Raw genomic sequence first — 27,082 nt, forward strand, 5'->3', positions numbered from 1 at the left:
GCCAATAAATCTAAAACTGTTTTTTTTTAAAGATTTTATTTATTTATTTGACAGAGAGAGAGACAGCCAGCGAGAGAGGGAACATAAGCAGGGGGAGTGGGAGAAGAAGACGGAGGCTCATAGCAGAGGAGCCTGATGTGGGGCTCGATCCCATAATGCCGGGATCACGCCCTGAGCCGAAGGCAGACGCTTAACCGCTGTGCAACCCAAGCGCCCCATAAAACTGTTTTTAAAATAAAATGTTTATTTTAAAGAATAAAGTGTATATATAATGCAAATATATGTATATTTATTCACATTAACACCAGATATTGACATATTTTTGAGATAATTATCAGCTCCCTGATTTGTTTATCTATTTATTTACTCAAATATTTTTGAAGGACTATAGTGTTAATTTGCTAGGGATTGGTACTATAATTTTGAGCAAAATGGATAGTCTTTGTCTTTATGGAACAAATAGTCCAGTGGAGGAGGAGACATTAATTAAATAAACACACAAGTAAATGTGGAATTACAACTTTCATAAGTGGCATGAAAAAGTGTTATGAGAGGTTAAATCTATATGTACACACAGATGTAAGGATAACTTCCTAAAGTTGATATATGAATAATGAATAAGAATAAAATAGGTGAATTGATGGGGAAAAAACATTGTATGCAGAGATAATAATACCTATTCATACAAGATAAAAAATTGATAGACTTAATTACAACAATGAATCTCATTTAATATGGAAATTGTCACTGGTGGTGGGTAAAATGAAAATGTTTAGATCAAAATAAGCAAGTTTTTCATAAATCTCATTTTTTAAGAACAGATCATTAATTTGATATATATATATATATGTATATATATATTCCTCATATCTGTGGTGTTAAATGCCCATTTTCTAATGAAATAATTATTATAGAAGTGTTGTTTTATCTGATGTGTGTGTTTAATAAAATAAGAGAATGTGTACCCCATGGCATTGCACCAAACTATTTAATGTCTTAATTCTCCAAGAAATACATCTCCATATTGTTGAACTAGAGCCTTGCCAAATAGGGCAGGTCTAGATACATCCCTAAAATAACTGGAAACTTCAAAATCATTAATTGTAGCTCACTGAATACCAGGGCTGGATGGAAATCATTAAGAAGAGGTTGGATTTTGGAAAGTCCCCAAGACCACTCTTCAAATATTTCTAAGGCTGATTTCATGTAACTCCAGAACATTTGTGATATTAATTGACTAAATTACAAAAATAGTCACACATGCACACATATGATATGAAAGAAACAAATACTTACAGAAGGTTAAGGTAATAGAAAAGACTATGAACTGCATGACTGAGTCAGGAACTTACTAACCAACCATTAGTATTTGTATAGCTAGAACTGAAAGTAGGAAGAAGTGTGACTTCAAAACACTCTGTGGTTTGATCAGTCAAAGGAAGTCGAAATGGACGCTTTTGCAAAGGTATTTTTCCAATGAGGAAAAAGCATGAGTTTTGGGATCATCAGCCTTGACACGAAGTCCTAGCTTCTCTACCTATGAGTCCTAGGGGATGGGGTTCATAATTCTCCTCATAAAGAAGCGCTAAGTTAAGCTTCAATCAATGTGAGGGTTAAATGAAGAGAGTACTTTAAACATTGTGGCCCTTAAGTGATGCTGAAACATTTGCAGTTTTCCCTCTCTCCAGCTGCATTATAAATTAAATGACTTAATCCATAAGCCATCAATAAATGACAGGATCAATTTGCTTATTGTATATGAGGTTGCAACTCTTTGTTTTGTAGAACAGTCATTTGAGATTCTGAAAGATGGTTGTTTGGGTAACAAAATGTTGATGAAACTGGATATAATAAGTTAAAACGAACATCTAGCAGTAACGACACCATTAAGCAGATTCAATTTTAGGCAAGTCAAAGGTCTACACCAAAGTTCTCTCATGTTTAAATGAAACAGAGGAGGCAGATAAAATGTATAGTTTTCTTTCAGCCAGAGTCTCATAAATCCAATCTTCCCAATCACTCTCTACTACTACACCACTAAACTAATCCTGATTGATAAACACAGTTTCATTTGACATTTCCAAGGTTAACTGCTAACATAAAGGAATGCCCTCTTCTTTTCTTTGTTTTTTTCTTCCAAGATTTTATTTAAATTCAAGTTAGTTAACATATAGTGTAGTATTGGTTTCAGGAATAGAATTTAGTGGTTTATTACTTGCGTATAATACCCAGTGCTCATCACAAGTGCCCTCCTTAATTCCCATCACCCATTTAGTCCATCCCCCACAACCTCCCCTTCTTCAAACCTCAGTTTGTTTCCTATGGTTAAGAGTCTCCTATGGTTTACCTCTCTCTCTGTTTTTCTTATTTTACTTTTTCTTCCCTTCCCCTATGTTCCTCTGTTTTGTTTCTTAAATTGCACATATGGGTGAAATCATATGGTATTTTTCTTTCTCTGACTTATTTCGCTTTGCATAATACACTCTAGTTCTAGCCACATCATTGCAAATGACAGGATTTCATTCTTTCGATGGCTGAGTAATATTCCATAGTATATATACACCACATCTTTATCCAATCATCAGTCGATGGACATTTGGGGTCTTCCCATAATTAAGCTATTGTTGATAGTGCTGCTATAAACATTGGGGTTCATGTGCCTCTTCAAATCTGTATTTTTTTATTCTTTGGATATCTCCTCCTCTTCTTAAACCCTTTCTTAAATTCTTTAATATGTATATGTATATAAATGTGTGTGTGTATATGTTTTTTTCTCAGCATGCATTTCTTTTATTGGAATGAATTATGTAACTTGAAAAGTTTTACTTGTGTGTGTGTGCACATGTAGATGTTAGATAAATAGATGATAGATACATAAATAGATAGGTATTATGTATTTCTACTCTCAAAGGTTCATTGAAAATTAGTATGATCTTAAATAAGAATATTTGATTGCACATGTGAGAATCTCAAAGTACGTAATTCACATTGTATTATGTGAGAGTAGATTCTCTTCCCCAGATGTTTTTATCAATTAAGAATGCTTTCAATGACAACTAAGAGAAATCTTAAGTACTGATGGAGTATATAATTGGGTTTCATTCCCAACTGACAAGAATTCTGGATGGTGACATTTACTGGCTTTGTTTTGGTGGCTCAGGGAAGCCACCAAGTACCCATCTTCTATCTATACACATTATTGCTTTCCACTACCATTAGAGTGTTGACTTTTACCTTGTTTGCACCTCATGGTCACACTAGGGCTTCAACAGTTCCAAATATCACTTTAGTGTTTGGGACAGGAAAAAAATGGAAATAAGGATACGTAGCACCATTTACACATCTCCCCTTTTATCAAGCTAAGAGAAAAGTTTGATAAAGGGGGTGAGGTCAGGGAGGTGAAAGTGGTTAGTCTCTATCATTTTTGGTGTTACAATAGGAAATGACTGAGAAAAGAAGATTGTGAACAGCTTTTGAGACAAATAACCAACAGTGTCTGCCACATTATTTAATATTAAAATCGTACTAATCCTAAAGTAAATCTGTATATAACCAATATCCTCTCTGATTTTTGTGAGATAATCACAGTCTTTCAGAATTCTCTCTCTCTTTCTCTCTCTCTCTCTCTCTCACACACACACCTTTAATCAGTCCTTTGAATTGACTCAGCAGGTATTTCACTCAACTTTTGTCTTTTACACATTTACCTTCAGAAGTGAAAACAAATTTATTCTGGAGTCATATGTTTAATTCATAGAGATCTGCAATATTAGATGGCAAACACTTGCAGGTTGAAATAATAGAATATTTTTTCCCTAAAAATGATGGTTGTGAAAAGCTAAAGGAAAAACTATTATGTCTGCCACGTTGTAAAGGCTTGATAAAGCTTGTAGGTGAATTGAAAGTCATGACAAAATAAAGCCGAGCACAAAGAAGATTAACTGACAATGAACTAAGGGCTGTGATCAGAGGTTGCAGAGTGTGGTTCTGACAGGCATAAGTGTCACTTAAGTAGATTTTTTCTTCCTTTTTATAGCTGCTGACATTTCTGAGTCCTTAGATGTACTTTTTGTGCTAGCTTGTTGTTGTTTCCTACATTGTTTTTCCTCATGAACCAAAATATGAACGTTAGACATGCAGGTGTCAACTAAAAATGAGTTATACAGAGTGAAATCAAACTTCAGAGTCAGTAATTTAAATCAGAATAAAACCAAGGGCAAGTTTGGGCATTACACGGTGCATATTTTTGACAATCATATTTTTGTTTTTTACTCAATTAGAGTTTATTCTGGCATGTTAGGTCAGGAGAGATTTCAGTAAAATACCCTACTTTGTTTCTTGGAAAACTACTAACTAAAATTTAAATAAAGTTCCTAAATTTTTGATACTGAACAATATTAGCTGATTTTCATTTGTATAACCCAAAACATCTGCTTTGATGCTAGCTGAATAATACAGTCATTATAAAACGGGCAGTGTTACTGGACACAATTTATATGCCACCCTCTGTTCACCCGGCTCTGCCTGCATGACCCCATCTCCCTCACCTAATAGGACTCATTCTTTTGCCTTTCTTTCTGGCCAGAACACTCACTGTTCTTAATGTTCTCCAGCTTTAGAGCCACAGGAACTTCCCAGGGGCCTCAGCTTAACATACTCACCCCTTCATCCACCTGCAGTGCCTAGGGCTGGACTTCAAGATGGCCTTCATCATGCCCGTAGTGGCAGAAGCCAATCCCACTGAGCCCACCAGCTGCCCCCACACTAATGGCAACTCAGTAGGAATGTGCAAACTGATACCAATGGGACATACATCATCTAGTGAGAGACAAGGGGCAAAAAGGAGCTAGCTAACAAATTACTCGCCCTTTCCAAATAGATGAACGATTTGGAAATGCAGTAATTGCATACAGGTGTATCACGCTTGATTGAACACCAATAATGTTTCATGGAGAAGCTATTGCCAGCTCAGTGATGCAGGCAACTTACCACCTTGTATTTGCATTCTGCTTTTCTGCCTTGCTTCCTTTGACCTTTCACTCTTGCTTCCTTGGGATTGAACATTCTCCCTCAATAGAAGTTTAACATCTATGACTTCCTCAGGCTATATTTCTAGGGAAGCAAGACTAAGGAAATACCTTTTCCCTCTGAATGTTCATTATAGGATACTAAACATTCCACGGGGGATTCATTCTTATCTAGTAGCAGTGCAGTATGGAAGAGAAGGTGTAAATGAAGTGTGCTAAGTAGGTAGATGAAGGGCCATTAGGAAATTATGCAAGAAATCATTTTGAATTTACAGTCACACAATTGAATACATCTTAAAAGACCCTTATTCTATGATGGAGCTTAAAAGCTGAGGGTACCTCACTAGGGTGCAGAGGTAGCTATAAACATTTCCTGAGAATTAAGTCTGGTTTATTAGGTATAAACACTGCATTTTCTTCATTAAGAGTCCTGCCTAATAACTTAGAAATGGTAAACCTAATTTCTTCACCTATGATTAATACTGACGTATAAAAAAATGTTTCATCACTTCCTGAAACCCATGGTTCCTACACTGTGCAGGCACACCTACCCTGCAGCCAGTTTTTCTCTTTTTTACTTTTATATTTTCTTACACTGCCTGTTTTAACACTCATTCCAAAACTTTTAACACTCATTCCAAAACTTAGAATTATTTGTTGCATGTTTGTTTTGCTAGCTAATACCAGATGATTTTTGAAGGTAGAAATCCTACATCCTTGGCATTCACTTGATGTCTGACATACAGTCATTTCTGAGGTTTAATGAATTCACGGAAGAAAGAATAAGTCAGCTCCAAGTGAATAAACATATGCATTTATAAGTGGTTGCAACCTACTTTCAACTTTTAGGCTTTTAAGTCACAGTAAGATTAGATAGATAATGTAGATATTGATATATATAGATACAGATATAGATAGATGTGTGTGGTATATATATAGTATTTATCATATATATGCTAATCTTAAAGATAATGACAGGTAGAATTGAAAAATTCTTGTATTAAATAAATTAATAAATAAAAATAAATTTTAAGAACACTCATTTGCATATAATGTGGAATCATCCTGAAATATTGATTTACTGTTAATAGATATATTTTTAGAAGCAACATGGCATACTTTTAAAATTATATCCATAGGGATGGGGAGTAACCAAGGTAGCAATGGCATGGAATCCATATCCTGAAAAAAAATGGATGAAAAATATGAGCTGAAATGTGGGCTTCTGAGGCAAAAATCATTTTTTGATTCTTCCCTCTACATGGCAAAGGCAGAGTTTTATCAGCAGCTGTAGAATGGATATATTGCCTTATGTGCCTGCACACTAATATCATTAGTCATCAGGTGAATTTATATCTATAGAATAAAGATCTCTCTTAGTCCTCACACATCTGTTAAATAATATTGGTCACAAATCTTTAAGGGAATTGGAGGACTGTTTCTTGCTTCCTTAAGAATGATTTGTTCGGGTAGATCTTCAAAACTGATTTTCATGGGAAAATATACCTTGTTAGCAGGGTCCTTCAGCATCCATTCTGAGAATACACAACTTTAGCCACCCAAATTGACTTGTTTATGAGGTATAAAAAATAAGAGATTAATAGAACTCAGATAAAAAGTTTTTAATGTAAGGTCTTCACTGATCTTCTGAGGGGGAAAAACTGTCCCTAAAGACATTAAAAGTAGGAGGAAAGAAATTTTTAAAAGGAATATTTGAATATCCTATTGTATTTCTTTTTTGGCCTGAAGAGAGAGTCACAAGGGGATATTACTACTTTAGTTTCTAAATACAATCGGTGATGCTAAAAATGAATATTAAGGGATTCAAAAAATAAGAGTAATATTTAAAACAAATGGACAGTCTTATTACGCCAAATTTTATTTTTAATCAGTTAGTTCCAAACTAATCTTTACTAGAGCCAGTTGTGTATTACCCTTATCTCAATTTAACAGATCTGCTATAATAATTAAACTTCAAGGGGTTTCCATCATCAACATTCATGAAATGTTGTCAAAGAAAAAAGAAGATACATATTTATCATTTTTCCCAGCATTTAATCAAAATGAATATTATTCTTTAAAGTACAGTTCATAATATTTATTTTGGAAGATGTTCGCTTTTGATATTGGATAAATTAAAGTAGTTGATTTACCGTGATTATTTTCATTTCTTTAGAATAAGAGACTCATCTGAAAAAATTTGTAATATAAGAATTCAATGACTTTATATTTGTACTTCTAGCTTTTTGAAGCAGTCTCAAACTTAAAATTCAAAGTTCTAATGAAAAGTCTTTAATGAAATGAAAGTCTTTAAATTCAGTGCTACTGAATTTAAATTAAACTTTTAGTATTATAGGAATATATTCTTTCATATAATAGAGCTTCAAAATACTTATTTCTTTAAATGTAAGGCTTTGTCAATACCAAAGATTCCTACAAGAAAAAAAAAATCCCTAATAGAATAAAATAAGAAGACAGAATAAATGGTGAAAATGTTTGATAAAATAGAATGTATCATTTTTCTGACATTATTTAACATCTATAAAACTATGTAGATGATATGCAGCAAGTACAATTTTTAGTAATTAATTATAAGATCTAGAAAATAACTTTCTTTTCTATTTCATTTTATCCCAAACATGAAGATTCTTCTCATGTTGGGTATTTAATTATTCTTCCCTTTAAAAAAATCTATTCAAAATCCTGCAAGAGTATATCTGTATTACTTGACTTTTATATTTATTGGGCCTATTGCTTTCTAGAAAGTCAAACAACTCATTTACTATTTGAAGTATTAGTGTTGGTAGAAAAATGTATTTTAGAATATGTCCTTCCATTTGTTTTTAATTTTAGATTTAAAGTTCAGAAGAGTATAACATGGAAATTTATTGCAATAATAACATTTATTGCTAGTGTTTTTATTAGCATATTATTACATATACATTAAAATATGTGTCTTTCTGTTTACATATATAAAATAAAATTACCATCCTCTTATGTAGATGATATTAGCCTTTGTTCAATTAAGGCTTAATCATGAACATTTTCCCATGGAAATAATTCTATTCTGAGATTACCCACTTCTAATGGACTAATACGTGCTTAACTTTCCATGTATCATAATTAATAAATGGATGATTATTACCTAACATATAAATCATTTAAAATATATCACTAAATAATAGTGCACTTTGGATTTTTGGGGCATATTTAATCAGTTAAAACACTGCTGATTATATCTTAATGTAAGTATTCAGAAAAAGAATCAAAGAATATGAACATTTTTAGTCTCGCAAACCAAGATTATGTCTTAATCCAATCAGCTGGATCAAGGCTGGGTTGAAGTTTTGTAGGGTTCTGTTTACTCCTTTTTTTTTTTTTTCCCTTTCCCAGTGCTCTAGCCCTCTAGGCCTTTGAGCTGAGAGTACAGTCTATTCCTGGGAGCTCTTCTTAACCCGCTCTGAATTCTCCTTGCTTACCTCTCAGCACAGCAAAATTCTAAAACTGTTGTCTGCTTTTGCATAATTTTCAGATTAATATTTTTAACCTTTCATCCTGACTTGATTTAGAACTCAGCAAATATCTTGTGAAACCCAATTTTGTGTTCAAAGCCTTACAGATCACAAATGCTGCCAATATTATCCTATGAGAAAAGTAAATTCTCTGCTTCTTTCTCATTCTGGGCAAATTATGCTTCTCACTCTCTTCTAGTGCCAATTCAGTGTCTACAGAAGGCCAGCCCACCTCTGTGTGCTCATCTGTCTGGGACCTTACCTATGTTCACCCTTGTGACAGCAGGTGTTCTCAGATGCCTTCAAACAAAATGCTTTTAATCAGTTCACCGTTCCATTCTAGTTGTTATCAACAGGAAGGTAGCTGTGCATCATGCTTTCTCATCCTATTTAGGAGCCTAATGATTTTGCTTTCTTTCTTAAATATGTCTGCCTTGAAAATGGACTGCATTGGAGGCTAATGGATGATACATCGTTCTTCAAGTAATTAACCTCTTGCTCCACTAGAGCTCTCTCTTTAGATTTAAAATACAACTTTTATAATTAACTCAGTATATACATTTTAGATTACATTATTTTTATTATTATATTTTTATTTTTATTTATTTTATATTTTTATTAGTATATTTTTTCAATATTATTTATTCAGTTAATTATCTGTTAAAAGTCATTCGCTCATTTAGTTTTGAAGTTGTAAAACCCCATTTTAATTATTGTAATTCTACATGCACTTAAAATTCTTTTTTTTTTTTAAAGATTTTATTTATTTATTCGACAGAGATAGAGACAGCCAGCGAGAGAGGGAACACAAGCAGGGGGAGTGGGAGAGGAAGAAGCAGGCTCATAGTGGAAGAGCCTGATGTGGGGCTCGATCCCACAACGCCGGGATCACGCCCTGAGCTGAAGGCAGACGCCTAACCGCTGTGCCACCCAGGCACCCCCGCACTTAAAATTCTAAATGCATTTGAATGGCCGTGGATATTAACCTTAAATACCCTCCAGTATATTTGACCATTTATTCTTGATGGGCCCGTAAAAGTCTAAATATAGTTGCACTTAAATAATATCACCAGAAATTTTAATTTGGAAAAAATTTGACAGGAATGGATCTACATAATCTACATATTTCAAATTAGGTTAATTGTTATGAATTTTATTCTTCTTAGGGTGGACAAAAGCATTTTGTTCCAGTTCTGTATCTTTTAATTTTTTTTCAAACTGAAGACTATTGATTTGGATATATATACACAGTATTAAAACACCTTAAAATCTTACTCATTTTTAATCTAATTGTTTTGGGTATTTTTCATATAGTAGATTATCTTCCTCTAGTGACATGTGCATTCTCCCCGTTTTAATAGTCACATTTTTACACTATTTTTCACCATATTATCTGGGCTAAAATTTTTAATGCCACCGTTGAATAATAACGACAAGGGCAATTCTTTATATTCTTTTGTTAAATGGATTTCATATGTTTAATTTTTAATTATGATATTTGTTTATTTGAAATAAATGTTGATTCTATATAATGTAAAAAGGTCACTATTTTCTTATTCTACTTATTCTATTTCCTTTACTATTCTTTTATAAAGATTAGAATTGTATTTTAAAAAGTGGTTTTGCATATCTATTTATGAGATTAAATTATTTTTCTTCTTAATATAACTGTCACTTAGACGTGTTTCCATAAACCATAGCTGACTTACAAAGGTTTTTATATGTAGTCCCCACTGTCTTTGACATTTAAAGCAAACGTTAAAATTTACATATTGAGATTTGTCATAAAAATTAAATTTCCGGAATTTTTTTTAAAGATTTTATTTATTTATTTGACAGAGAGAGAGAGAGCCAGAGAGAGAGGGAACACAAGCAGAGGGAGTGGGAGAGGAAGGAGCAGGCTCCCAGTGGAGGAGCCTGATGCGGGACAGAACCCTGGGATCACGCCCTGAGCTGAAGGCAGATGCTTAACGACTGAGACACCCAGGAGCCCCCAGAATTTCTGATAAAAATAAAAATTATATTATATTTTGGCAGAGCAAGAGTATGTCGGTTCCTAATACCAACTGCTATGATCAGTCCAAAATATATATTAATGTAGTGATTTCCATTATTTTTTGCCTTTCTGCTAATTTTACTCATGTGGAAATCATTGGCAAAGTGGAAAAATGGGGTTCCTTCAATAAGTTACAAGACTCTGTAATAAGTATAATTACGAAATTATACTACAAAAGAAGATTAAATCAGATCCTAGTTAAAGAAGAATTAGGGTAGCTAAACCAGTTACAGATTTCCAAATCAGAAAGGAGAGCCTCACAGCGAGCCCTAGTGATGAGCTGCAGAGTACCACCAACAACGGTAGGAACACTGGCATCATTTTGATTCAGATCTAGGATTATCAGTGAATTTGAGAAGGTAAGAGCAGCATGCAATTTTCCCCAAAAGATAGTTAACAGTGATTGGCCTACTTGTTAGGTAGCTGGAGACGCTGCTAGGTGGAGGGAAGATAAAGGCGATGCAATTGAGGGTTATGGTGATGTAGAGGTCAGTAAGCACGTGCAATAAGAACTACACACAAGGAATACTAAAGAGAAAGTCACTGACCAATCCTACGAGGGTTTGCAGGAAAGTTTTTATGGTGGTTATGGTTCTTGAGTACGTAGTACAACAGCACAGCCTTTGGTGTCAGACAGAACCAGACTGCTCCATATTCAGGGTGAATTTAAAAGCTGTTCAACTTCTGTTCACCTCAGGTAAACACACACACACACACACACACGAATAGATTCTTGCAGGTGAAAAAGAAAAAAAAAGAGAGAGGGAGTGAGGGTGGATCAGAGAGAGAAAGGGACAGGGGAGAGAGTGTGCATGTGCAAGCAAGCAGGAGAAGTAGTGGGGAGAGGGTGTGTGAGTGAAGGCACCAGGGATGTATCCAGTAGTTCCGTACAGACAGAGACCTATTATATAGGTGACCCCAAAGAGAGGCAGGGACCAGATCATGGAGGGGTTTGAATGGTATGGGATTCTTCCAATTTAAGATTTGCATTTTTAAAATAGTGTCTTAGAGGTGTGGTGTAAGTATTATGGAAGGGTATTGTTTTTAATCATCTCCCTTTTATCAAGAACATATACAATTATAGAAATGTGCACCTTCATCTGTGATGTCCTTTTTTGTTACATGAGAAATTGGATAACGAAATTCCAAAATCCCCTCTACAAATGAATGGGTGCAGGTCACTGTCAAAAGTAAGGAAAAGCAGATGATAGGAAATCCTACTGGGAGTTTCAACAATAGTTTACTGGCTAAGCACAGAAATCTATTTAAATCGCAAGGCACTCAATCTGCCATTTCTACTAAGGCAATAAACTCAATTTTGGTGATTCTTAGAATCTTAGTCACTTCTAAATTAGAATTCAGTCTTTTGGGGTAAATACTCAAATGCCAGTTCTCCTCTTCTCCTTTTCCTCCCCTTCGCCCTTCAAGGAATAATGTATCACTTCAGCATTGGTCCCTGGAAACTCTTCTGTGGAGTTCTTCCCATGTGCTCTGAATGTCACTCTTTCTCCCTGATGCACTTCCTGATGTGTGTGATCCGACCAGTATCTCCAGCTCGCATGTCATGAAGCTTCTTCTATTATTTTCTCATCAGACTAGCAGGCATGAGAAATCTTGGATTCTGTTCTTCAGATTAAAACACTTCTTCTAGCTACAGCTATTCTATCATTTTGAAACCATGCTTGATGTGGGGATTCTGTGAGGACTTGGAGAAGACACTCCAAAACTCTCCACTGGGATTTCTTAATTTGTGCTCTCTATGTCTACTTCCTCAAAATTTGACCTGCCCTGCCGAACAGCAGGAGCCTCAACCCACCCGCCCCAGTTAAATCTCTCTCCATGCTTTTGTCTCAATCCAGAAACTATTCTTCCTGTGAGATGAGAACTTGCTATTAATCATCAGGCATTCCTTCCAACTTTCATGTATAGTATAAACTCTAGGTTTTGAAGCTATTGGAATTCTTATAGGCATTCAAAGTTAATATTTTCTAGAAATTTATTTTCTTTAAAAATAACTTGCTTTCAAGACTAAGTTAACCTCAGAGAATTTGATTCTTTGTTTTGAGATATTCTGTCTTTTCATTTGTTCAACAAACATTGATTGAACACCCACTAAAACTTAAACAATCTTTTACATGCAAGAAATAATGTATGGAATAAAACAGAAATCTGTGACTTCATGAACTTTTTCCCAAAGCGAGGGAGCAAGCAGATCATAATACAAAAAAGTATAATAAAATAAATAGTATTCGACAATGTAAAGCGATATGGAAAGAAAGAAATTTAAAGAAAGCCATTTATAATGGGGCATTATTTTAGATCTTTATTCTGCTACTTCTAAGCCCAGAGGATTATGAAGAAATACCAATTTTCTTTTTCATAGCATGGTAACTTAAAATGATTCATTTGTTTTGTTTTGGTCCTTTCACCCATTGTAATGAAAAACTTTGTTCAGGTAACTATTTGTTAATTTCAGTTTAAATTTATTCAACATATTCCCTGGTTAGACCATATGAACACAGATTAACTAGGAAATCTTTGCAGCTTTCCATGGATTGTCTGCGTTGTAAAACCATTGTATGCTATAAATGAGTGCATGTGTTTGTGCTGTAAATCTGACAATATCTGTCTCCCTCATTTATTTGAGGTACTGTGATTTTTCTATTTAGAAGGAAATGTTCCAGTGTGATTCTAGAAAAAATGGAAATCAAAGTAGTATATATTGTTTTCTTGAACAAATCTGGAAGAGCCTATTTAAGCATATGATGGCATAGGTTTGATTTTGAAATAACAATTTTTATTGAATGCCATTTTAAGTAAATACTACGCAAAGAAGTGTCATTTATTTAACTTCAGCCATGTATTCTATGTCATTCATAGAACTAAAATCACATATTAGGGGAATAAAAGCTAGAAGAAGGTAGAATTTCCATCCTCAAAGGGCCTTCAGTGTCCTGGGAATCAGAGATAATTCCAGAAATGACCCACTGGGTTGGTCATTATCTCACCACAATTGCACAATAAAACAAAAATACGTTGATAATTGACTTTAAAATATTTGAATATCATACCACACTTTTATAAAACTTATGTTCTCAAATAAAATAAGAAATTATCACTGCCTAGATTTTGTTTCTTTTAAGTAGGTCACACCAATCTGAATCTAGATATTGTCTTTCAAATATGTAGAAGTCATTAAATCAATTTGTATGCTTGTAAATAACTGTGGCATAAAAATTCTTGGAGATGCAAAGTCTTCTGCTGTGGACATAGCACTTCCAGTCTCAGTTCGTTTTGCTGTAGCTAACTTCTCTGCAGGGTGATCATGTTTTACTACCTGATGGAAGGCCAAACCAACTCTGTTTCTTTAGCCATTGTATTAATTTTCCTTCTTTTCTGGAACTGTCTATAAAGTTTTAAAGTATCTATAAATCTTCTAGAAGAGGTCACAGAAGTTTCATCAGATTTGTAAAGAGGTATGTGATTAAATGATTTATAGAAAAACTTTGCTGTCTTTGAAATAAAAACTTTCCTTAACGTAGCAACATAAATTCTAATTCTGTATTCATCCTAGAAGGTAGAATAACTACACAAATAAAAGTCTTCTGCTTGGGAGATTTATTTATTCTTCCCTCCCTCCCTCCACTCCTCCCTCTTTCTCTTTATCATTTTTTTATATTATGAGTACTGATTCAAGTATACTTCCTATTTTTATTAACATGTGAGGGGCTCCCGAAAAAAATAATACACAATGCAAATTGCATCCTTTTATACTTCCACACAGACATTAATTATATTCCACATTCTTAGGTTAAATCAACACAATGTTAAAACATTCAGTGTTTACAGATTTATCTTTCTCTTTTGGACTAAAAACTTTAACATGGATTTCCTTCATCTGAATGCACTTTACTTGGTAGTTGTCTATTTTACTTGCTGTTCCTGTAGAATGACGTGTTAGGCAGTCCTAGTCAAAATCATACTCTGCTTCCTTTATAGCCTAAGGATTAATAGTTTAAATAATCCCGCTCCATAAAGAGCTAGTTTGATGTGACTGCAATTATGTCCTTTCATCTCTTCAAGCCTTCATGTTCAGACACTGACTCTTTTTGTTCAAGATTATATTAATTTTTCAGCTTCTCATAACACAAATTATTGGTTCTGATAACACATAATTAACATTGGTTCTAAGAAGTTTAATATTAAAAACATCAATTGGACAAATTTTAATTTTCCTTATTTGAAGAGCAGTCTAAAAATGATGCAGAGAATTTAGGATTTCCATTAATTGGAATTAATATTGTTGCCAAAAGTACACATTTTTTAAAACTTGCTCTACGAATGCATTTAAGAATATATTATAGTTTGATATTTTATTACATTTAATAAATTAAACATTATTTCAACCATATAACATACAGCTTTATTTTTAAAAATAAATTTAAATTGTCATTAATGTTTCCAATATTTTTATCTTATCAAGCTTTCTTATTGATATGATTTCTTATGACTACTAAATGAGTAATTTAAAACAAAGTACTTGTAGCATTTAGCATTTTCTACATTGAGTGTTTATTTATAATTTAGGTTTCCTAGAATATGCTTGTAAATGTAAAAGTAGGCATACTGTTTCCAACTGATTAACACTTTCACATCCGAGGAAACTTCAACTGATTCCTTATCCCTCTAACTGCGCTATGCCTGCAAGTGATTGAGGCTCTGGAGGTGAACAGTCGGCAACCTCTACTTTGGAACCCAGGCTGCTTCACACGTGGTTGTTACTCACTTGGTGCTTGAGTTTATAAACCCTAATCTAGAGTTGCCTAGAAAACAGAAAGGCATTTGCAAATGATAGTAGGAAAAAGACATCTTTGCTTAGCTTCTTCAAAACATTCTCATTGTTGGGGTGCCTTGGTGGCTCTCAGTCAGTTAAGCATCTGCCTTCAGCTCTGGGTCATGATCTCAGGGCCCTGGGATCAAACCCCACATTGGGGTCTCTGCTCAGCGGGAGCCTGCTTCTCCCTCTCCCTCGGCCTGCCACTCCCCCTGCTTGTGCTCTCTCTCTCTCTCCCTCTATCTCAAATAAATAAATAAATAAAAACATTCTCATTGTCTTCAAAGGAAATCCAAACTTCTTTTATATTAATTTTATATATTATTATTAATTATATTAATAATCATCATCACTTATTGAGCTCTAACTTCATGACATTTGTTTTTTCATTTAATTTTTTCAACAAATATATGTGGCTAATATTGTTATGGACATTTTACAAAGGATGGAAATTAGACACAGGATAATAATCTGTCTAATGATATTTAGTAACAGTTACAGCTGGAATTCTAACCCAGGTCTCTATGACTGCAAAGCTTGACAATGTTATTATGTATCTGCATGGTGGCTCCTGCACTGAACTTAAGTTCATTCCACACTGCAGTCACTTGGACTCTTCACACTCTGTAAACTAGCCTCATTATGCTATTGTCTCAGCTTGGAATGACTTTCGTTTTCATGTTCCAGCACTTAACAGCACCATGACTCACATTGGTAGAAGATCATTAAAGGGACTTCAGGGGGCGCCTGGGTGGCTCAGTCGTTAAGCGTCTGCCTTCAGCTCAGGGCGCGATCCCGGCGTTCTGGGATCGAGCCCCACATCAGGCTTCTCTGCTAGGAGCCTGCTTCTTCCTCTCCCACTCCCCCTGCTTGTGTTCCCTCTCTCGCTGGCTGTCTCTATCTCTGTCAAATAAATAAATAAAAAATCTTTATTAAAAAAAAGGGATTTCAGAAATGAATGTATGACAGTCTTGACACTTCTCTTTGCATTTATCAAATCTATACATGCAGGTGCATGTGCACATTTATATACATTACTGTGGCCTGAGCATTGTTACAATTATTCAAATTATTCAGACTTTTTTTCAGATTAAAAAATTAAAAGTTATGAAGCTAGATAGTTCATGATGGAAGACAAGGGTCCATACAAAGTATTGGCAGAATTTTACAATTTTTTATAACAATCAATAAGAACTAGCAAAAATCATAGTTCCACAAAGTATTCAATACGGATTTTTTTATTGATTAATGAAAGATGTTTAGGAAGCTATTTTTTCTATGTCTCTAGACTATCCTGATTTTACCTAAAGATACCAGTAGTTTTAGAGATTTCTTTAGCTGATTCCTCACCAAAACAAAAACTATTTTGAAATGACTATAGAATGTAAAAAAGATAATATGTTTTTTGTACTTGTCCCTGCTGAAGTCACATAAATCTTCTAAAGTTTTCTTTTCTTGTTTATTTTCTTTGTATATTTTAAATGACACATGCCAGTAAGTCTCTTCTTGTACACGAACCATTTAATGATTCTCCAACTTGTGCACCGTATCTGTTAAATTTCCTGTTATTTCACATTTATCAGGAAGACAAAGACAAAGGGAACCAAAACTAACAAGAAAGGAAAAATAAAATAATTCAGTAAAACAATTTCTAGATGAAAACAGTTTGTGTTTAGTGTGGTGTATGATTATATCATACAGAGTTAGCATTCTTTAAGTTCTGTAGAAAATCAGTGAAAAATAAAAATTGGTTTTAATTAGTAAAGATTCTGTCCAACAAAGACTTTGTGTGTTATAAGGTCATTTGTCTAAATCTGACATTCATTTTCAGTTGAATTTTGAAGTTTGTTTATATGAAAGAGAAAATCCTTTCACTGCAGATTGCTTTTAAGTTGTTTTGAAATGTCACTCATTAAATTATCTTAAAGTAAATGTTACACTTTATTTAGGGTCCTGAATAAAAATATTTTAACACATGTACTTTATCTTTTAGTTTGAGTATTCTATTTCTTCAATTCTCTTGAGTGTTAAAATAAATTGAATATAATATTTCAAAAAAAAATTACAGAAAGTTACTCTATATTCTCTGTAGGCTGTCATTTAACATTATATGGAAACACAGGCTTCTCATTTCTCATAAATGAGGAAATTATTAGATGAAAATCTTTTTCAAAATGTTTACATATCAAATTTGGAATACTTTTGATAACCAAAATTTGAAAAAAAATTGTAATTGGTGTTTGACATGCAGTGATTTCAGTATGTCGATCTAGAATATCAGTATAAATTAACTCATATTCTCATAAAATTTGAGGGCTCTTATATAACTTTATGTTTATTGTTCTCACTTTTATTATTTACTTATTGTTGCAGATTAAAAAAATCAACAGAAACTTTCCTGTAAACCAGCAGGTAAGATGGAAAAGTACTTGGAAAGACAAATCATATATTTCTTTCATTTTATCTGTTATAGAAGATAATCTTGATTGCATTTTAATGTGGAAATAATTGACACTATCATTTGCTCTCAAGGAAAATGCATAATTTATTACATTTCTTTCGTATCATGTGGTATATCTGTTTCTCTAATCATATTAAAACAGTTTTAAAAAATATTTTATCTAAGTAAACTAAGTCAAAACTATATTTGACAAATTACATGTATTTACTTCAATATAATGTTGAAGATGTAGGAGAGCTTTTTTACATAAGATAGTTTGACTGTATCTTGACATGTGGGAGACATATTTTTTTTTATTTAAATCCAAGTTACTTAAATATAGTGTACTAGTGTTACAGGGGTAGATTTAGTGATTCATCAGTTGCATATAACCTCCACTGCTCATTACATCAAATGCCCTCCTTAATGCCTTTCACCCGATTACCCCATTGCCTGATCCACCTCCCTTTCAACAACCCTCAGTTTGTTCCCTGTAGGCAAGAGTTTGCCTATCTTTCTGTTTTTATATTATATTATTTTTCCTTCCTTTCTCTTATGCTCATCTGTTTTGTTTCTTAAATTCCACATGAATGAAATCATATGGATACGTCTTTCTCTGACTGACTTATTTCACTTAGGATAATACACTCTAGTTCCATCCACATTGTTGCAAATGGTAAGATTTCATTCCTTTTGATGGCTGAGTAATATTCCATTGTATATATATACACACCATATCTTCTTCATCCATTCATCCATTGATGGACATCTGGGCTCTTTCCATTGTTTGGCTATTTTGGCCATTGCTGCTATAAACATTGGGGTGTATGTGTCCCTTCAAATCACTATTTTTGTATGGGACACCTATGTTTAATTGATCTGAAAGTTAAAAGGAATTTTCAAAATTAGAAGACTGTATTTTACATGAGTCCAAATGCATGCATAGAATGAAAATGATGTCTGATTAATCCAGCCAAAAATTTAGTTGATTTATTAGACCAATAACTGATCATAGAATAAAATAATTGATTATAGAAAATAATAAATTCTTAAAATTTTATTAAACTGAACTTAACTTTTGCATTGCCTCATAAACATTATAAAAACATTTGCTTGAATGAGTAAAGTAAGTGTGGCTCAGTTTTGGACTCACTCAAGTCCCCAGTGTGTCAGGTTTGTGTGATAGTAGAGAAGCAAAGGCCAGCCATGCATTTCTTACACTTGACATCAACCTCGATGTGCAACCATTGATCAAAATTTAAACATCTAAGTTATCTATTTATAAATGGTAGGCCAATCAGAAGTTAATTTCAACATTAAATTTTTAAATAATCATCTTATGAAAACTAAGTTACATTCTCATCTAAACCAGTTCCTTCATTGGTGATATTTTAAGAGTGCAACTACCTTACATGTTTATTTTTAAAGATTAAAGAACAAATGTAAAATTCTCAGTGTATGTCATTATTAGCATTAATATATTAAAATTTTAAATTTATTCTTTAGAATACAAAATTTATGTTCTGTATAAATTATATTATTAATGCTGCCACTAGCCCAGACTAGCCCACAAAGTTATGTGTGACTGAAATACTAATGTAAATAGCTCTATTTATGTCTACGAAGTTCTGAACTATGTCTTTCCAGCCATAGGCACACCCTGTTTCCTAGCCTCAGGTTCTCACACCTGAGTCATGCTGATGTGTTAAGTAGATACAGAAGTTGGAGAGGTGTATGTGTGGTGTGTTTCACCACATTCCACTATGGTTATGTCTCAGGCTCTTGTTTGTGGTGCACAGACCAGGGCTCTAGCCCAGAGCTACTGATTCACTAGCTCTGTGATGATACCTGGGAAACTCCCACTGTGGCTCCCATTCCATCCCAGATGCTTCTGATGCCAATACACATTACATAGGAAATAGAGTTTAACAATTGTATAGGGCTGTAGAGGAGGGAAAATTTATTAATTAATGAGAAATTATTCAAATAGAAAAGAGCATGAGCCATTGGGGAAGGTTGTAATGACCATCAGTAAACACAGTGGTTTAATAGTCAGATACATAAAAACGTAGATCTATTAATTTGTGGAATTCTTGTCAAAAATATAAATGATGAATGTTTCTTTAAGAATGACACTAATATCTGTGTTATCATCCTTCCTTGCCCTAACTTCGACATGTGAAGTATTAATAATTAGTGTAATTTATGTTACTATAAATATTTCATAATCCTAATAACCCCACAGCTATTCTTTATTTACAATGACAACTACATTTGACACTTCCTACATTTTCCCTTCAATGACCTGTGCAATTCTTTGCCACCACTGCATTTATTTAGGTTTTGAACAATAGTTAAGTAAATAAGAATCTGAAAAAACTTAAACATAGAATAAATACTGTTTAATATTCCAACCCATACATATATAATAAATGTAGGTAAGCATTAGTATTCATAGGTTTTTATTTGCTAACCTTTTAATATTATTATACCAAAATTTTATTTCAAATCTCTTAGCATCTCATGTTTTTTTAAAATCATAATGAATTCTTCTTGGCATTTTAAAAACTGAAAGCAAAAGTTAATAGATTTTTACCTTACTTCTTTCCATCATGGAAATGAAGGCTTCCACGAAATAAAATTTGTTTATAGTTCAATATTCATATATACACACCATTGGAAAACTCACCTGCATAAGTTGATAGCAATGCATTAGGAGACCAAGGTACATTCCCTATTTAATAAAATGTGAGCCACTTTAATGAATAAAAATTTGAAAACACATATAATCTCATTTCTTCTCCAGATTTGGCATTCAAACAGGACTCTTATCTTGGACTAAACCACATTGTGTTGCTTTAATCTCAAATTTTTTTCTAACTTAATTTCCATGTAAAGTTTTCTGAAACCTTGATTAGATATAAATATATGTGTTTATACACATGCTTTTGATTGAATAATTCAGGCATATGTCAAAATATTCAAGTGTTATGAATGCAAATCAAGCCCCCTCATATCCCTGATGCTCTAGGTCTCAAAAAAGAAAAAAAAAAAAGAAAAAAAATGATGTCACCCAGTTGAACAGAAATCTTTTGTTTCTTGTTTCCAATTTTGAATTTGTGCTATCATGTGGGACAGCTACCCCAACTGGAGAAATTCAAACAAAATAAAACATAAAGGAGACTGGAAGATATCACTACTGTCTAACAGGGAGCCAGTCTTAGAACTTAGCTCTGAAGGGACACTCCCACAAATGAGAATGCACAAGACTTTCAATAAAACCACTCTTGTTAAAGAAGAGATTTGAATCCAAAAAGTTATTATTGAGACCACAATAGGGGAAAACATAATTTAGAGATTAAAAAAATTCAAAATTATTTTTTGAGGCAGGGAGGGATAAAGGAAGAGGGAGTGAGAATCTCAAGCAGACTCCCCGCTGAGCACAGAAACTGAAGTGGGGCTCGATCTCACAACCCTGTGACCATGACCTGAGCCAAAATCAAGAGTTGGACGCTCAACTAAGACACCCAGGCCCCCAAAATCCAAAACTATTTTTAATTATCATGTGCTTTTCAAGTAAAGGAATGGAAATTGTAAGTCAAGAACAGGATGTGGTGTTAAAAAAAAACAAACGTGGATTTGCAAAAGAATCGAAGAGTTAAAAATTTTTAAAAAGAGCATATTTAAAATTAAAATCAATAACAATTTGAATGATAGAATAGATGAAGATGAATTGGGAGAGAATGTCATCAGAACACAGCACACACAGAAAGTGGTAAAAAACATAGAAGTTAATGTAAGACATGAACTTTAGAATGAGAAACTAAAAAAAAAATCTGCAGGAAGACTGGAGAAAATGTATGAGAGGTAATGTATGAAGAGAGACAATGGCTAAGAGTTTCTATGAGTCTTCAGATTAACGAACCAAACTAATGCCTGAGCAGGGTGAATAGAAACAAACCCATACCAGCAAAGGATCTGAAAAGACCTCAATATCCAATCAGTGGAATACTGTGCAACCATTAAAAGGATAAGCTAGTTGTGTTGGTACTAGTATAGAAGGTCATCCAAGAAAGTTTACTAAGTGGCAATAGCAAAGTGAAGAATAGGGAACAAAGTAAGCCACTGTTAATAAAGGGGTTGGAATGATACATACACATATTCTTATAAAGGAATAAAAAATTCTCGAGAAGATACACAAGAATCTGGTAAAGGTGTTGAATCTGAGAAGTATTACAGACCAGTCTCCTTCCCGTTGTGAGGGTTTCATTCCCAAGTTCCTGTGCTTAAGTCTTATGCATTTACCTGGAAAACCCTCTCTTTTCAATTTCCACTCGTTTTGTTGATTTAAGTTCCCTATTCAGTTCCTGCAACAAGGAATTGCATTTTGTCTTGTTTTGTCTTGAGTTCAGATGTGTGTTAGCTCTGTTGTTACTGATACAAATTCTATTTTGCAATTCTGCATATAGAAATCAGCTCAGACTACCCTATTTATTCTACATCCTTTGGCTTTTGGTCTTTATTATTGGAATAATTGAAAAAAACTATGTGCTTGCCATTTAAGATGCATTTCTAAGATGTGTGAAGTTGAGCATCTTTAAGTGACATCAGTTTATACTTTTTTATGTCCATCTTCAAATTTTGAATATGTTTCTATTTACTTCCTATTCTTTTATTTGTTAGTACTGCATACTCAATGCATGAAGGAAATTTATCCCTTGTGTTTCTGTGTGGCCTAAGTTAGCACAAAATTTATTTATTTATTTATTTATTTATTTATTTATTTATTTATTTATTTAGAGGGGGAGAGAGAATCTTAAGCAGGCTGCACACTAAGTGCAGAGCCTGACATGGGGCTTGATCTCACAACCCTGAGATTGTGACCTGAGCCGAAATCAAGAGTTGGACACTTAACTGACTAAGCCACCCAGGCGCCCCAGCAAAAAAAAAAAAAAACCCAAAAAACAAAAACAAAAGATCAAAAAACTTTTGTGGTTCACAGGATTTCTGTTGTACTTAGAAAGATTTTTTCACTTCAAGATGAACAAAAGTAAAAAGTGATCCACTGTTTATGTCTAGAAAGTTTAGGTTTTTATTTTTACACTTAAGTTTCTATAGGACCCTAAGCATTTCTTTCTTGTTGCATTTACCACATTTTGTGGTATTCTCTATTAACTATCCTCCTTCTCCCAGCCCAAACTCAGCTGTAGACTCGTGAAGATAAAGGTGTTATTTCTTCTTCTATCTTTAGCTCCTAAAACAGTGCCTTACATATCATCCTTCTGGTAGAGACCTCAAGGTAGAGGTCTTTGGGAATATCTTTAAATAAGAAATGAGATTAAATCTGAGACTTCTCAAAATTTAAACCTTCCTTTTTTCGAAAGAGACTCAGAGAAAAATACAGGGCATAGACTGGAAGGAAATATTTGTGGATTGTATATCTAATAAAGGATTTGCATCCAGAATATATATATTTTTATTTTTTATTTATTTTATTTTTTAATTATGAATATATTTTTAACAACTGTAAACTGAATATTTAGAAAACAAATAACTCAGTACATGAAAATGTGCCAAGATTTGAATAGACACTTCACCAGAGATATACCCATATATCAAATAAGCCCATGAAAAAAATACTCAACCTCATAAGCCGTAAAGAACATGCAAGTTAAAAACACAATGAAATACCACTACATATACACTAGAATGGCTAATTATAACTGTTCATGCTAACTATTGGCAAGAAGAAACTGAAATTGTTATTTAATTATTATACACTTTGAAGAGTCTAGCAGTTACTAAAAAGTTAAATCTATGCCTACCATATGATCCAGCCAGTCTACTCCTAGGAAATGAAAATATGTGTTCTTACAAAGACTTGTTCACAAATGTTCATAGCAGCTTTATATGTTAATAGCCCCAAACTAGAAACAACTCAAATTCCAACAGGTGAATGGACATTTAGTGTCATATCTATACAATGAAATATTACTTACCAGTAAAAAGGAACACACTCTTGACACATGCTACAACATAGATGAATCTCAAAATAATTGCACTGAGTGAAAGTAACTGGGCATTCTTACCTTCAAAAATAGAGTATATGCACATGCTTCTATTGATATAATATTCTAGGGATTACAAATTTTATGGGTGCATAAATATGGCAAAACTTATTAAACTTTACCCTTTAAATATGTGCCATTTATTTATGTCATTATACCTCAATAAATTCTAATTCATTTTTATTATTAAAACGTCTAGGATTCAAATACGTTAAAAATTATATTAAACCAACGCCATTGGAATTTGGTTTAATTTTAATTATTGTCTAGACTTGAAATTACAATTGTGTATCTCCTAGCTCACTTTTGCTAGAAGTAACTTTCTCATTTCCTCTGTTATCTAGAACATAACCATCTATTTTATCTATTAAGATTTCGATTAGATTTATTTATTAAAAATGCACTGAAATTCAGCTTCAGTTGATATGTTTACTGAAAAGCATGGAAAGGGGTGACAGTGGTCTTGGTGTTAAGTATCTGTTAAGCAGTGATACTCAGTGAGGTGTAAAATTATGTTGCGATGATTTACTCAATAAATTTAGATGAGCAGACCCTTATCACACTGCTGCATATACCTAAATCCTCTATGTAATAATTTACTGTATTTACCATTTTTAATCATTATTAACTAGAATTCCTCCATTGTGAAGCATGCCTCATTATTTTCATAAAAATAACATTTTACAATGAATATCTTCTGTGATTACCAAGGAGAAAAGTTAGGGAGAATTGATTCATCATAAAAATATTAATATAATGAACTCCCTTTATATCAGGCGCTATGCAAAATAGTATCATTAAATTATAATAGTTTGAATACATAAAAATTACATTAATTTAAAATAAAATATTACCTCAGGTAGTTTATCTCATAGAAGCATTCATTTTGTCTAGCTATAATAATTCAGATACATTATTATAGATAGATTATAGATAGATAGATGATAGAATTTATAGAATGCTGGTGATAACAGAAAGAAAAGTGACCAGTTGTCTCTAATTGTGTTGGGAGAGTTAAGAAATTAAATAACTTTTTAAAAATCCATTTTTGGAGTAGCATCAAAGAAGATGGAGGAGTAAGGACCTCCAAAACTCTGCTTTTTTCTAAAAAGCAACCAAAAACCCTGCAGAAATGGTCCCAAAAATCTTTTCACAATTTTGAAAATTCACCAAAGGCTTGCTGAACCCAGAGAGCATTTACAAGCACACCTCGAAAATATTGCAGGTTCAGTTCCAGACCACCAGTATAAAATGAATATCACAATATAGTGAGTCAAATGAATTTTTTTTGTTCCCGGGTCATATAAAAGTTGTTTTCATGGTACTGCAATCTATTAAGTGTGCAGTAGCATTATATCTAAAAACAGTACATACCATGATTTTTAAAAACTGTATTGCTAAAAATGTGAACTATCCTCTGAGGTTTCAGCAAGTCATAATCTTTTTGCTGGTGGAGCGTCTTGCCTCAATGTTGATGGTTGCTGACTGATCAGGGAAGGGATGTTTGCTAAGTGTTGAGGTGACTGTAGTAAGTTCTCAAAATAAGATGACAGTGAATTTTGATGCATCAATTGACCCTTCCTTTTATGCATGATTTCTTTGTTACATGTGATGTTCATGTGGGTAAATGCTATTGAACAGGATTTCAAAATTGAAGTCAATCCTCTCAAACTCCACCTGCTCCTTTATCAACTAAGTTTATGTAATATCCTAAATCCTTTTTTGTCATTTCAACAATCTTCATAGCATCCTCACCAGGAGTAGATTCCATCTCAAGAAACCACTTTCTTTGCTCATCCATGAGAAACAACTCCTCATCCATTCAAGTTTTATCATGACATTGCAGGAATTTGGTCATACCTGCAGGCTTCACTTCTGATTCTAGTTCTCTTGCTATTTCCACCCCATCTGCAGTTACTCCCTCCATGAAGTCTGGAACCCCTCAAAGTCATCCATGAGGGTTGGAATCTGCTTCTTCCAAACTCTACTTAGTGCTGATATTTTACCTTTTTCCACGAATCATGAATGTTCTTAATGGCATCCAGAATGTCAATCCTTTTCAGAAGGTTTTCAATTAGTTTTCTCAGATCCATCGGAGGAATCACTCTCTATGACAGCTATAACCTTATGAAATGTGTTTCTTAAATAATAAGACTTGAAAGTCAAAATTACTCTTTGATCCAAGGGCTGCAGAATGGATGTTGTGTTAGCAGGCATGAAAGCAACATTAACCTCATTGTACATCTCCATCAGAGCTCTTGGGTGACCGGATGCATTGTCAATGAGCAGTAATACTTTGAAAGGAATATTTTTTTTCTGAGAAGTAGGTCTCAACAGTGGTTGTAAAGTATTCAGTAAACCATGGTGTAAACAGATATGCTATTATCCAGCTTTTGTTTTCCCACTGATAGAGCACAGGTTGAAGAGTTAGCGTAATTATGAAGGGCCCTAGGATTCTCAGAATGGTAAGTGAGCATTGGCTTCAGATTAAAGTCACTAGCTTCATTAACCCCTAACAGAGTAGCCTGTCCTTTGAAGCTTTGAAGCAAGGCACTGACTGACTTCTACTCTCTAGCTATGAAAATACTAGACAGCATCTTCTACCAATAGAAGGCTGTTTCATCTACTGAAAATCTGTTGCTTAGTGTAGGCACCTTCATTAATTATCTGAGCTGGATCTTCCAGATAACTTGCTGCAGCTTCTACATCAGACTTGCTGCTTCACCTTGCACTTTTATATTATGGAGATAGCTTCTTTCCTTAAACCTCATGGATCCTCTGCTTCACACTTTTCTTCTGCAGTTCGCCTACCTCTCTCACTTCATAGAATTGAAGAGAGTTAGGGCCTTACTCTGGATGAAGATTTGGCTTAATGGAGTGTTGTGGCTGGTTTGATCTTCTGTTCAGACCATTACAACTTTCCCTGTAACAGCAATAAGACTGTCTCACTTTTAATGTGCCACTTTTAATTAAAGTGGCACTTTTAATTTCCTCCAAGAACTGTTCCTTTGCAGTCACAAGTTGGTTGCTTGGCATAAAAGGCCTAGCTCTCAGCCTGTCCAGGCTTTTGAAATGCCTTCTTCACTAGGCTTACTCATTTCTGGCTTTTGGTTTAAAGTAAGAGATTGTGACTTTTCCTTTCACC

General features: G+C 33.6%; 1 protein-coding gene across 2 annotated transcripts in view; it reads left to right on the forward strand.

Moving 5' to 3' along the window:
* The window catches only part of SNTG1 (syntrophin gamma 1), a 299,012-nt gene that overhangs the window by 129,928 nt on the left and 142,002 nt on the right, over window positions 1-27,082 (forward strand). For both annotated transcript variants that reach the window (XM_026516491.2, XM_026516492.2), the window contains exon 11: window positions 17,803-17,841. In XM_026516491.2, coding sequence (XP_026372276.1) covers window positions 17,803-17,841 — 39 coding nt within the window. The remainder of the gene's footprint in view (window positions 1-17,802; window positions 17,842-27,082) is intronic.

This window comes from Ursus arctos, unplaced genomic scaffold, assembly GCF_023065955.2.
Source record: "Ursus arctos isolate Adak ecotype North America unplaced genomic scaffold, UrsArc2.0 scaffold_6, whole genome shotgun sequence".
Lineage (NCBI taxonomy): Eukaryota > Metazoa > Chordata > Mammalia > Carnivora > Ursidae > Ursus > Ursus arctos.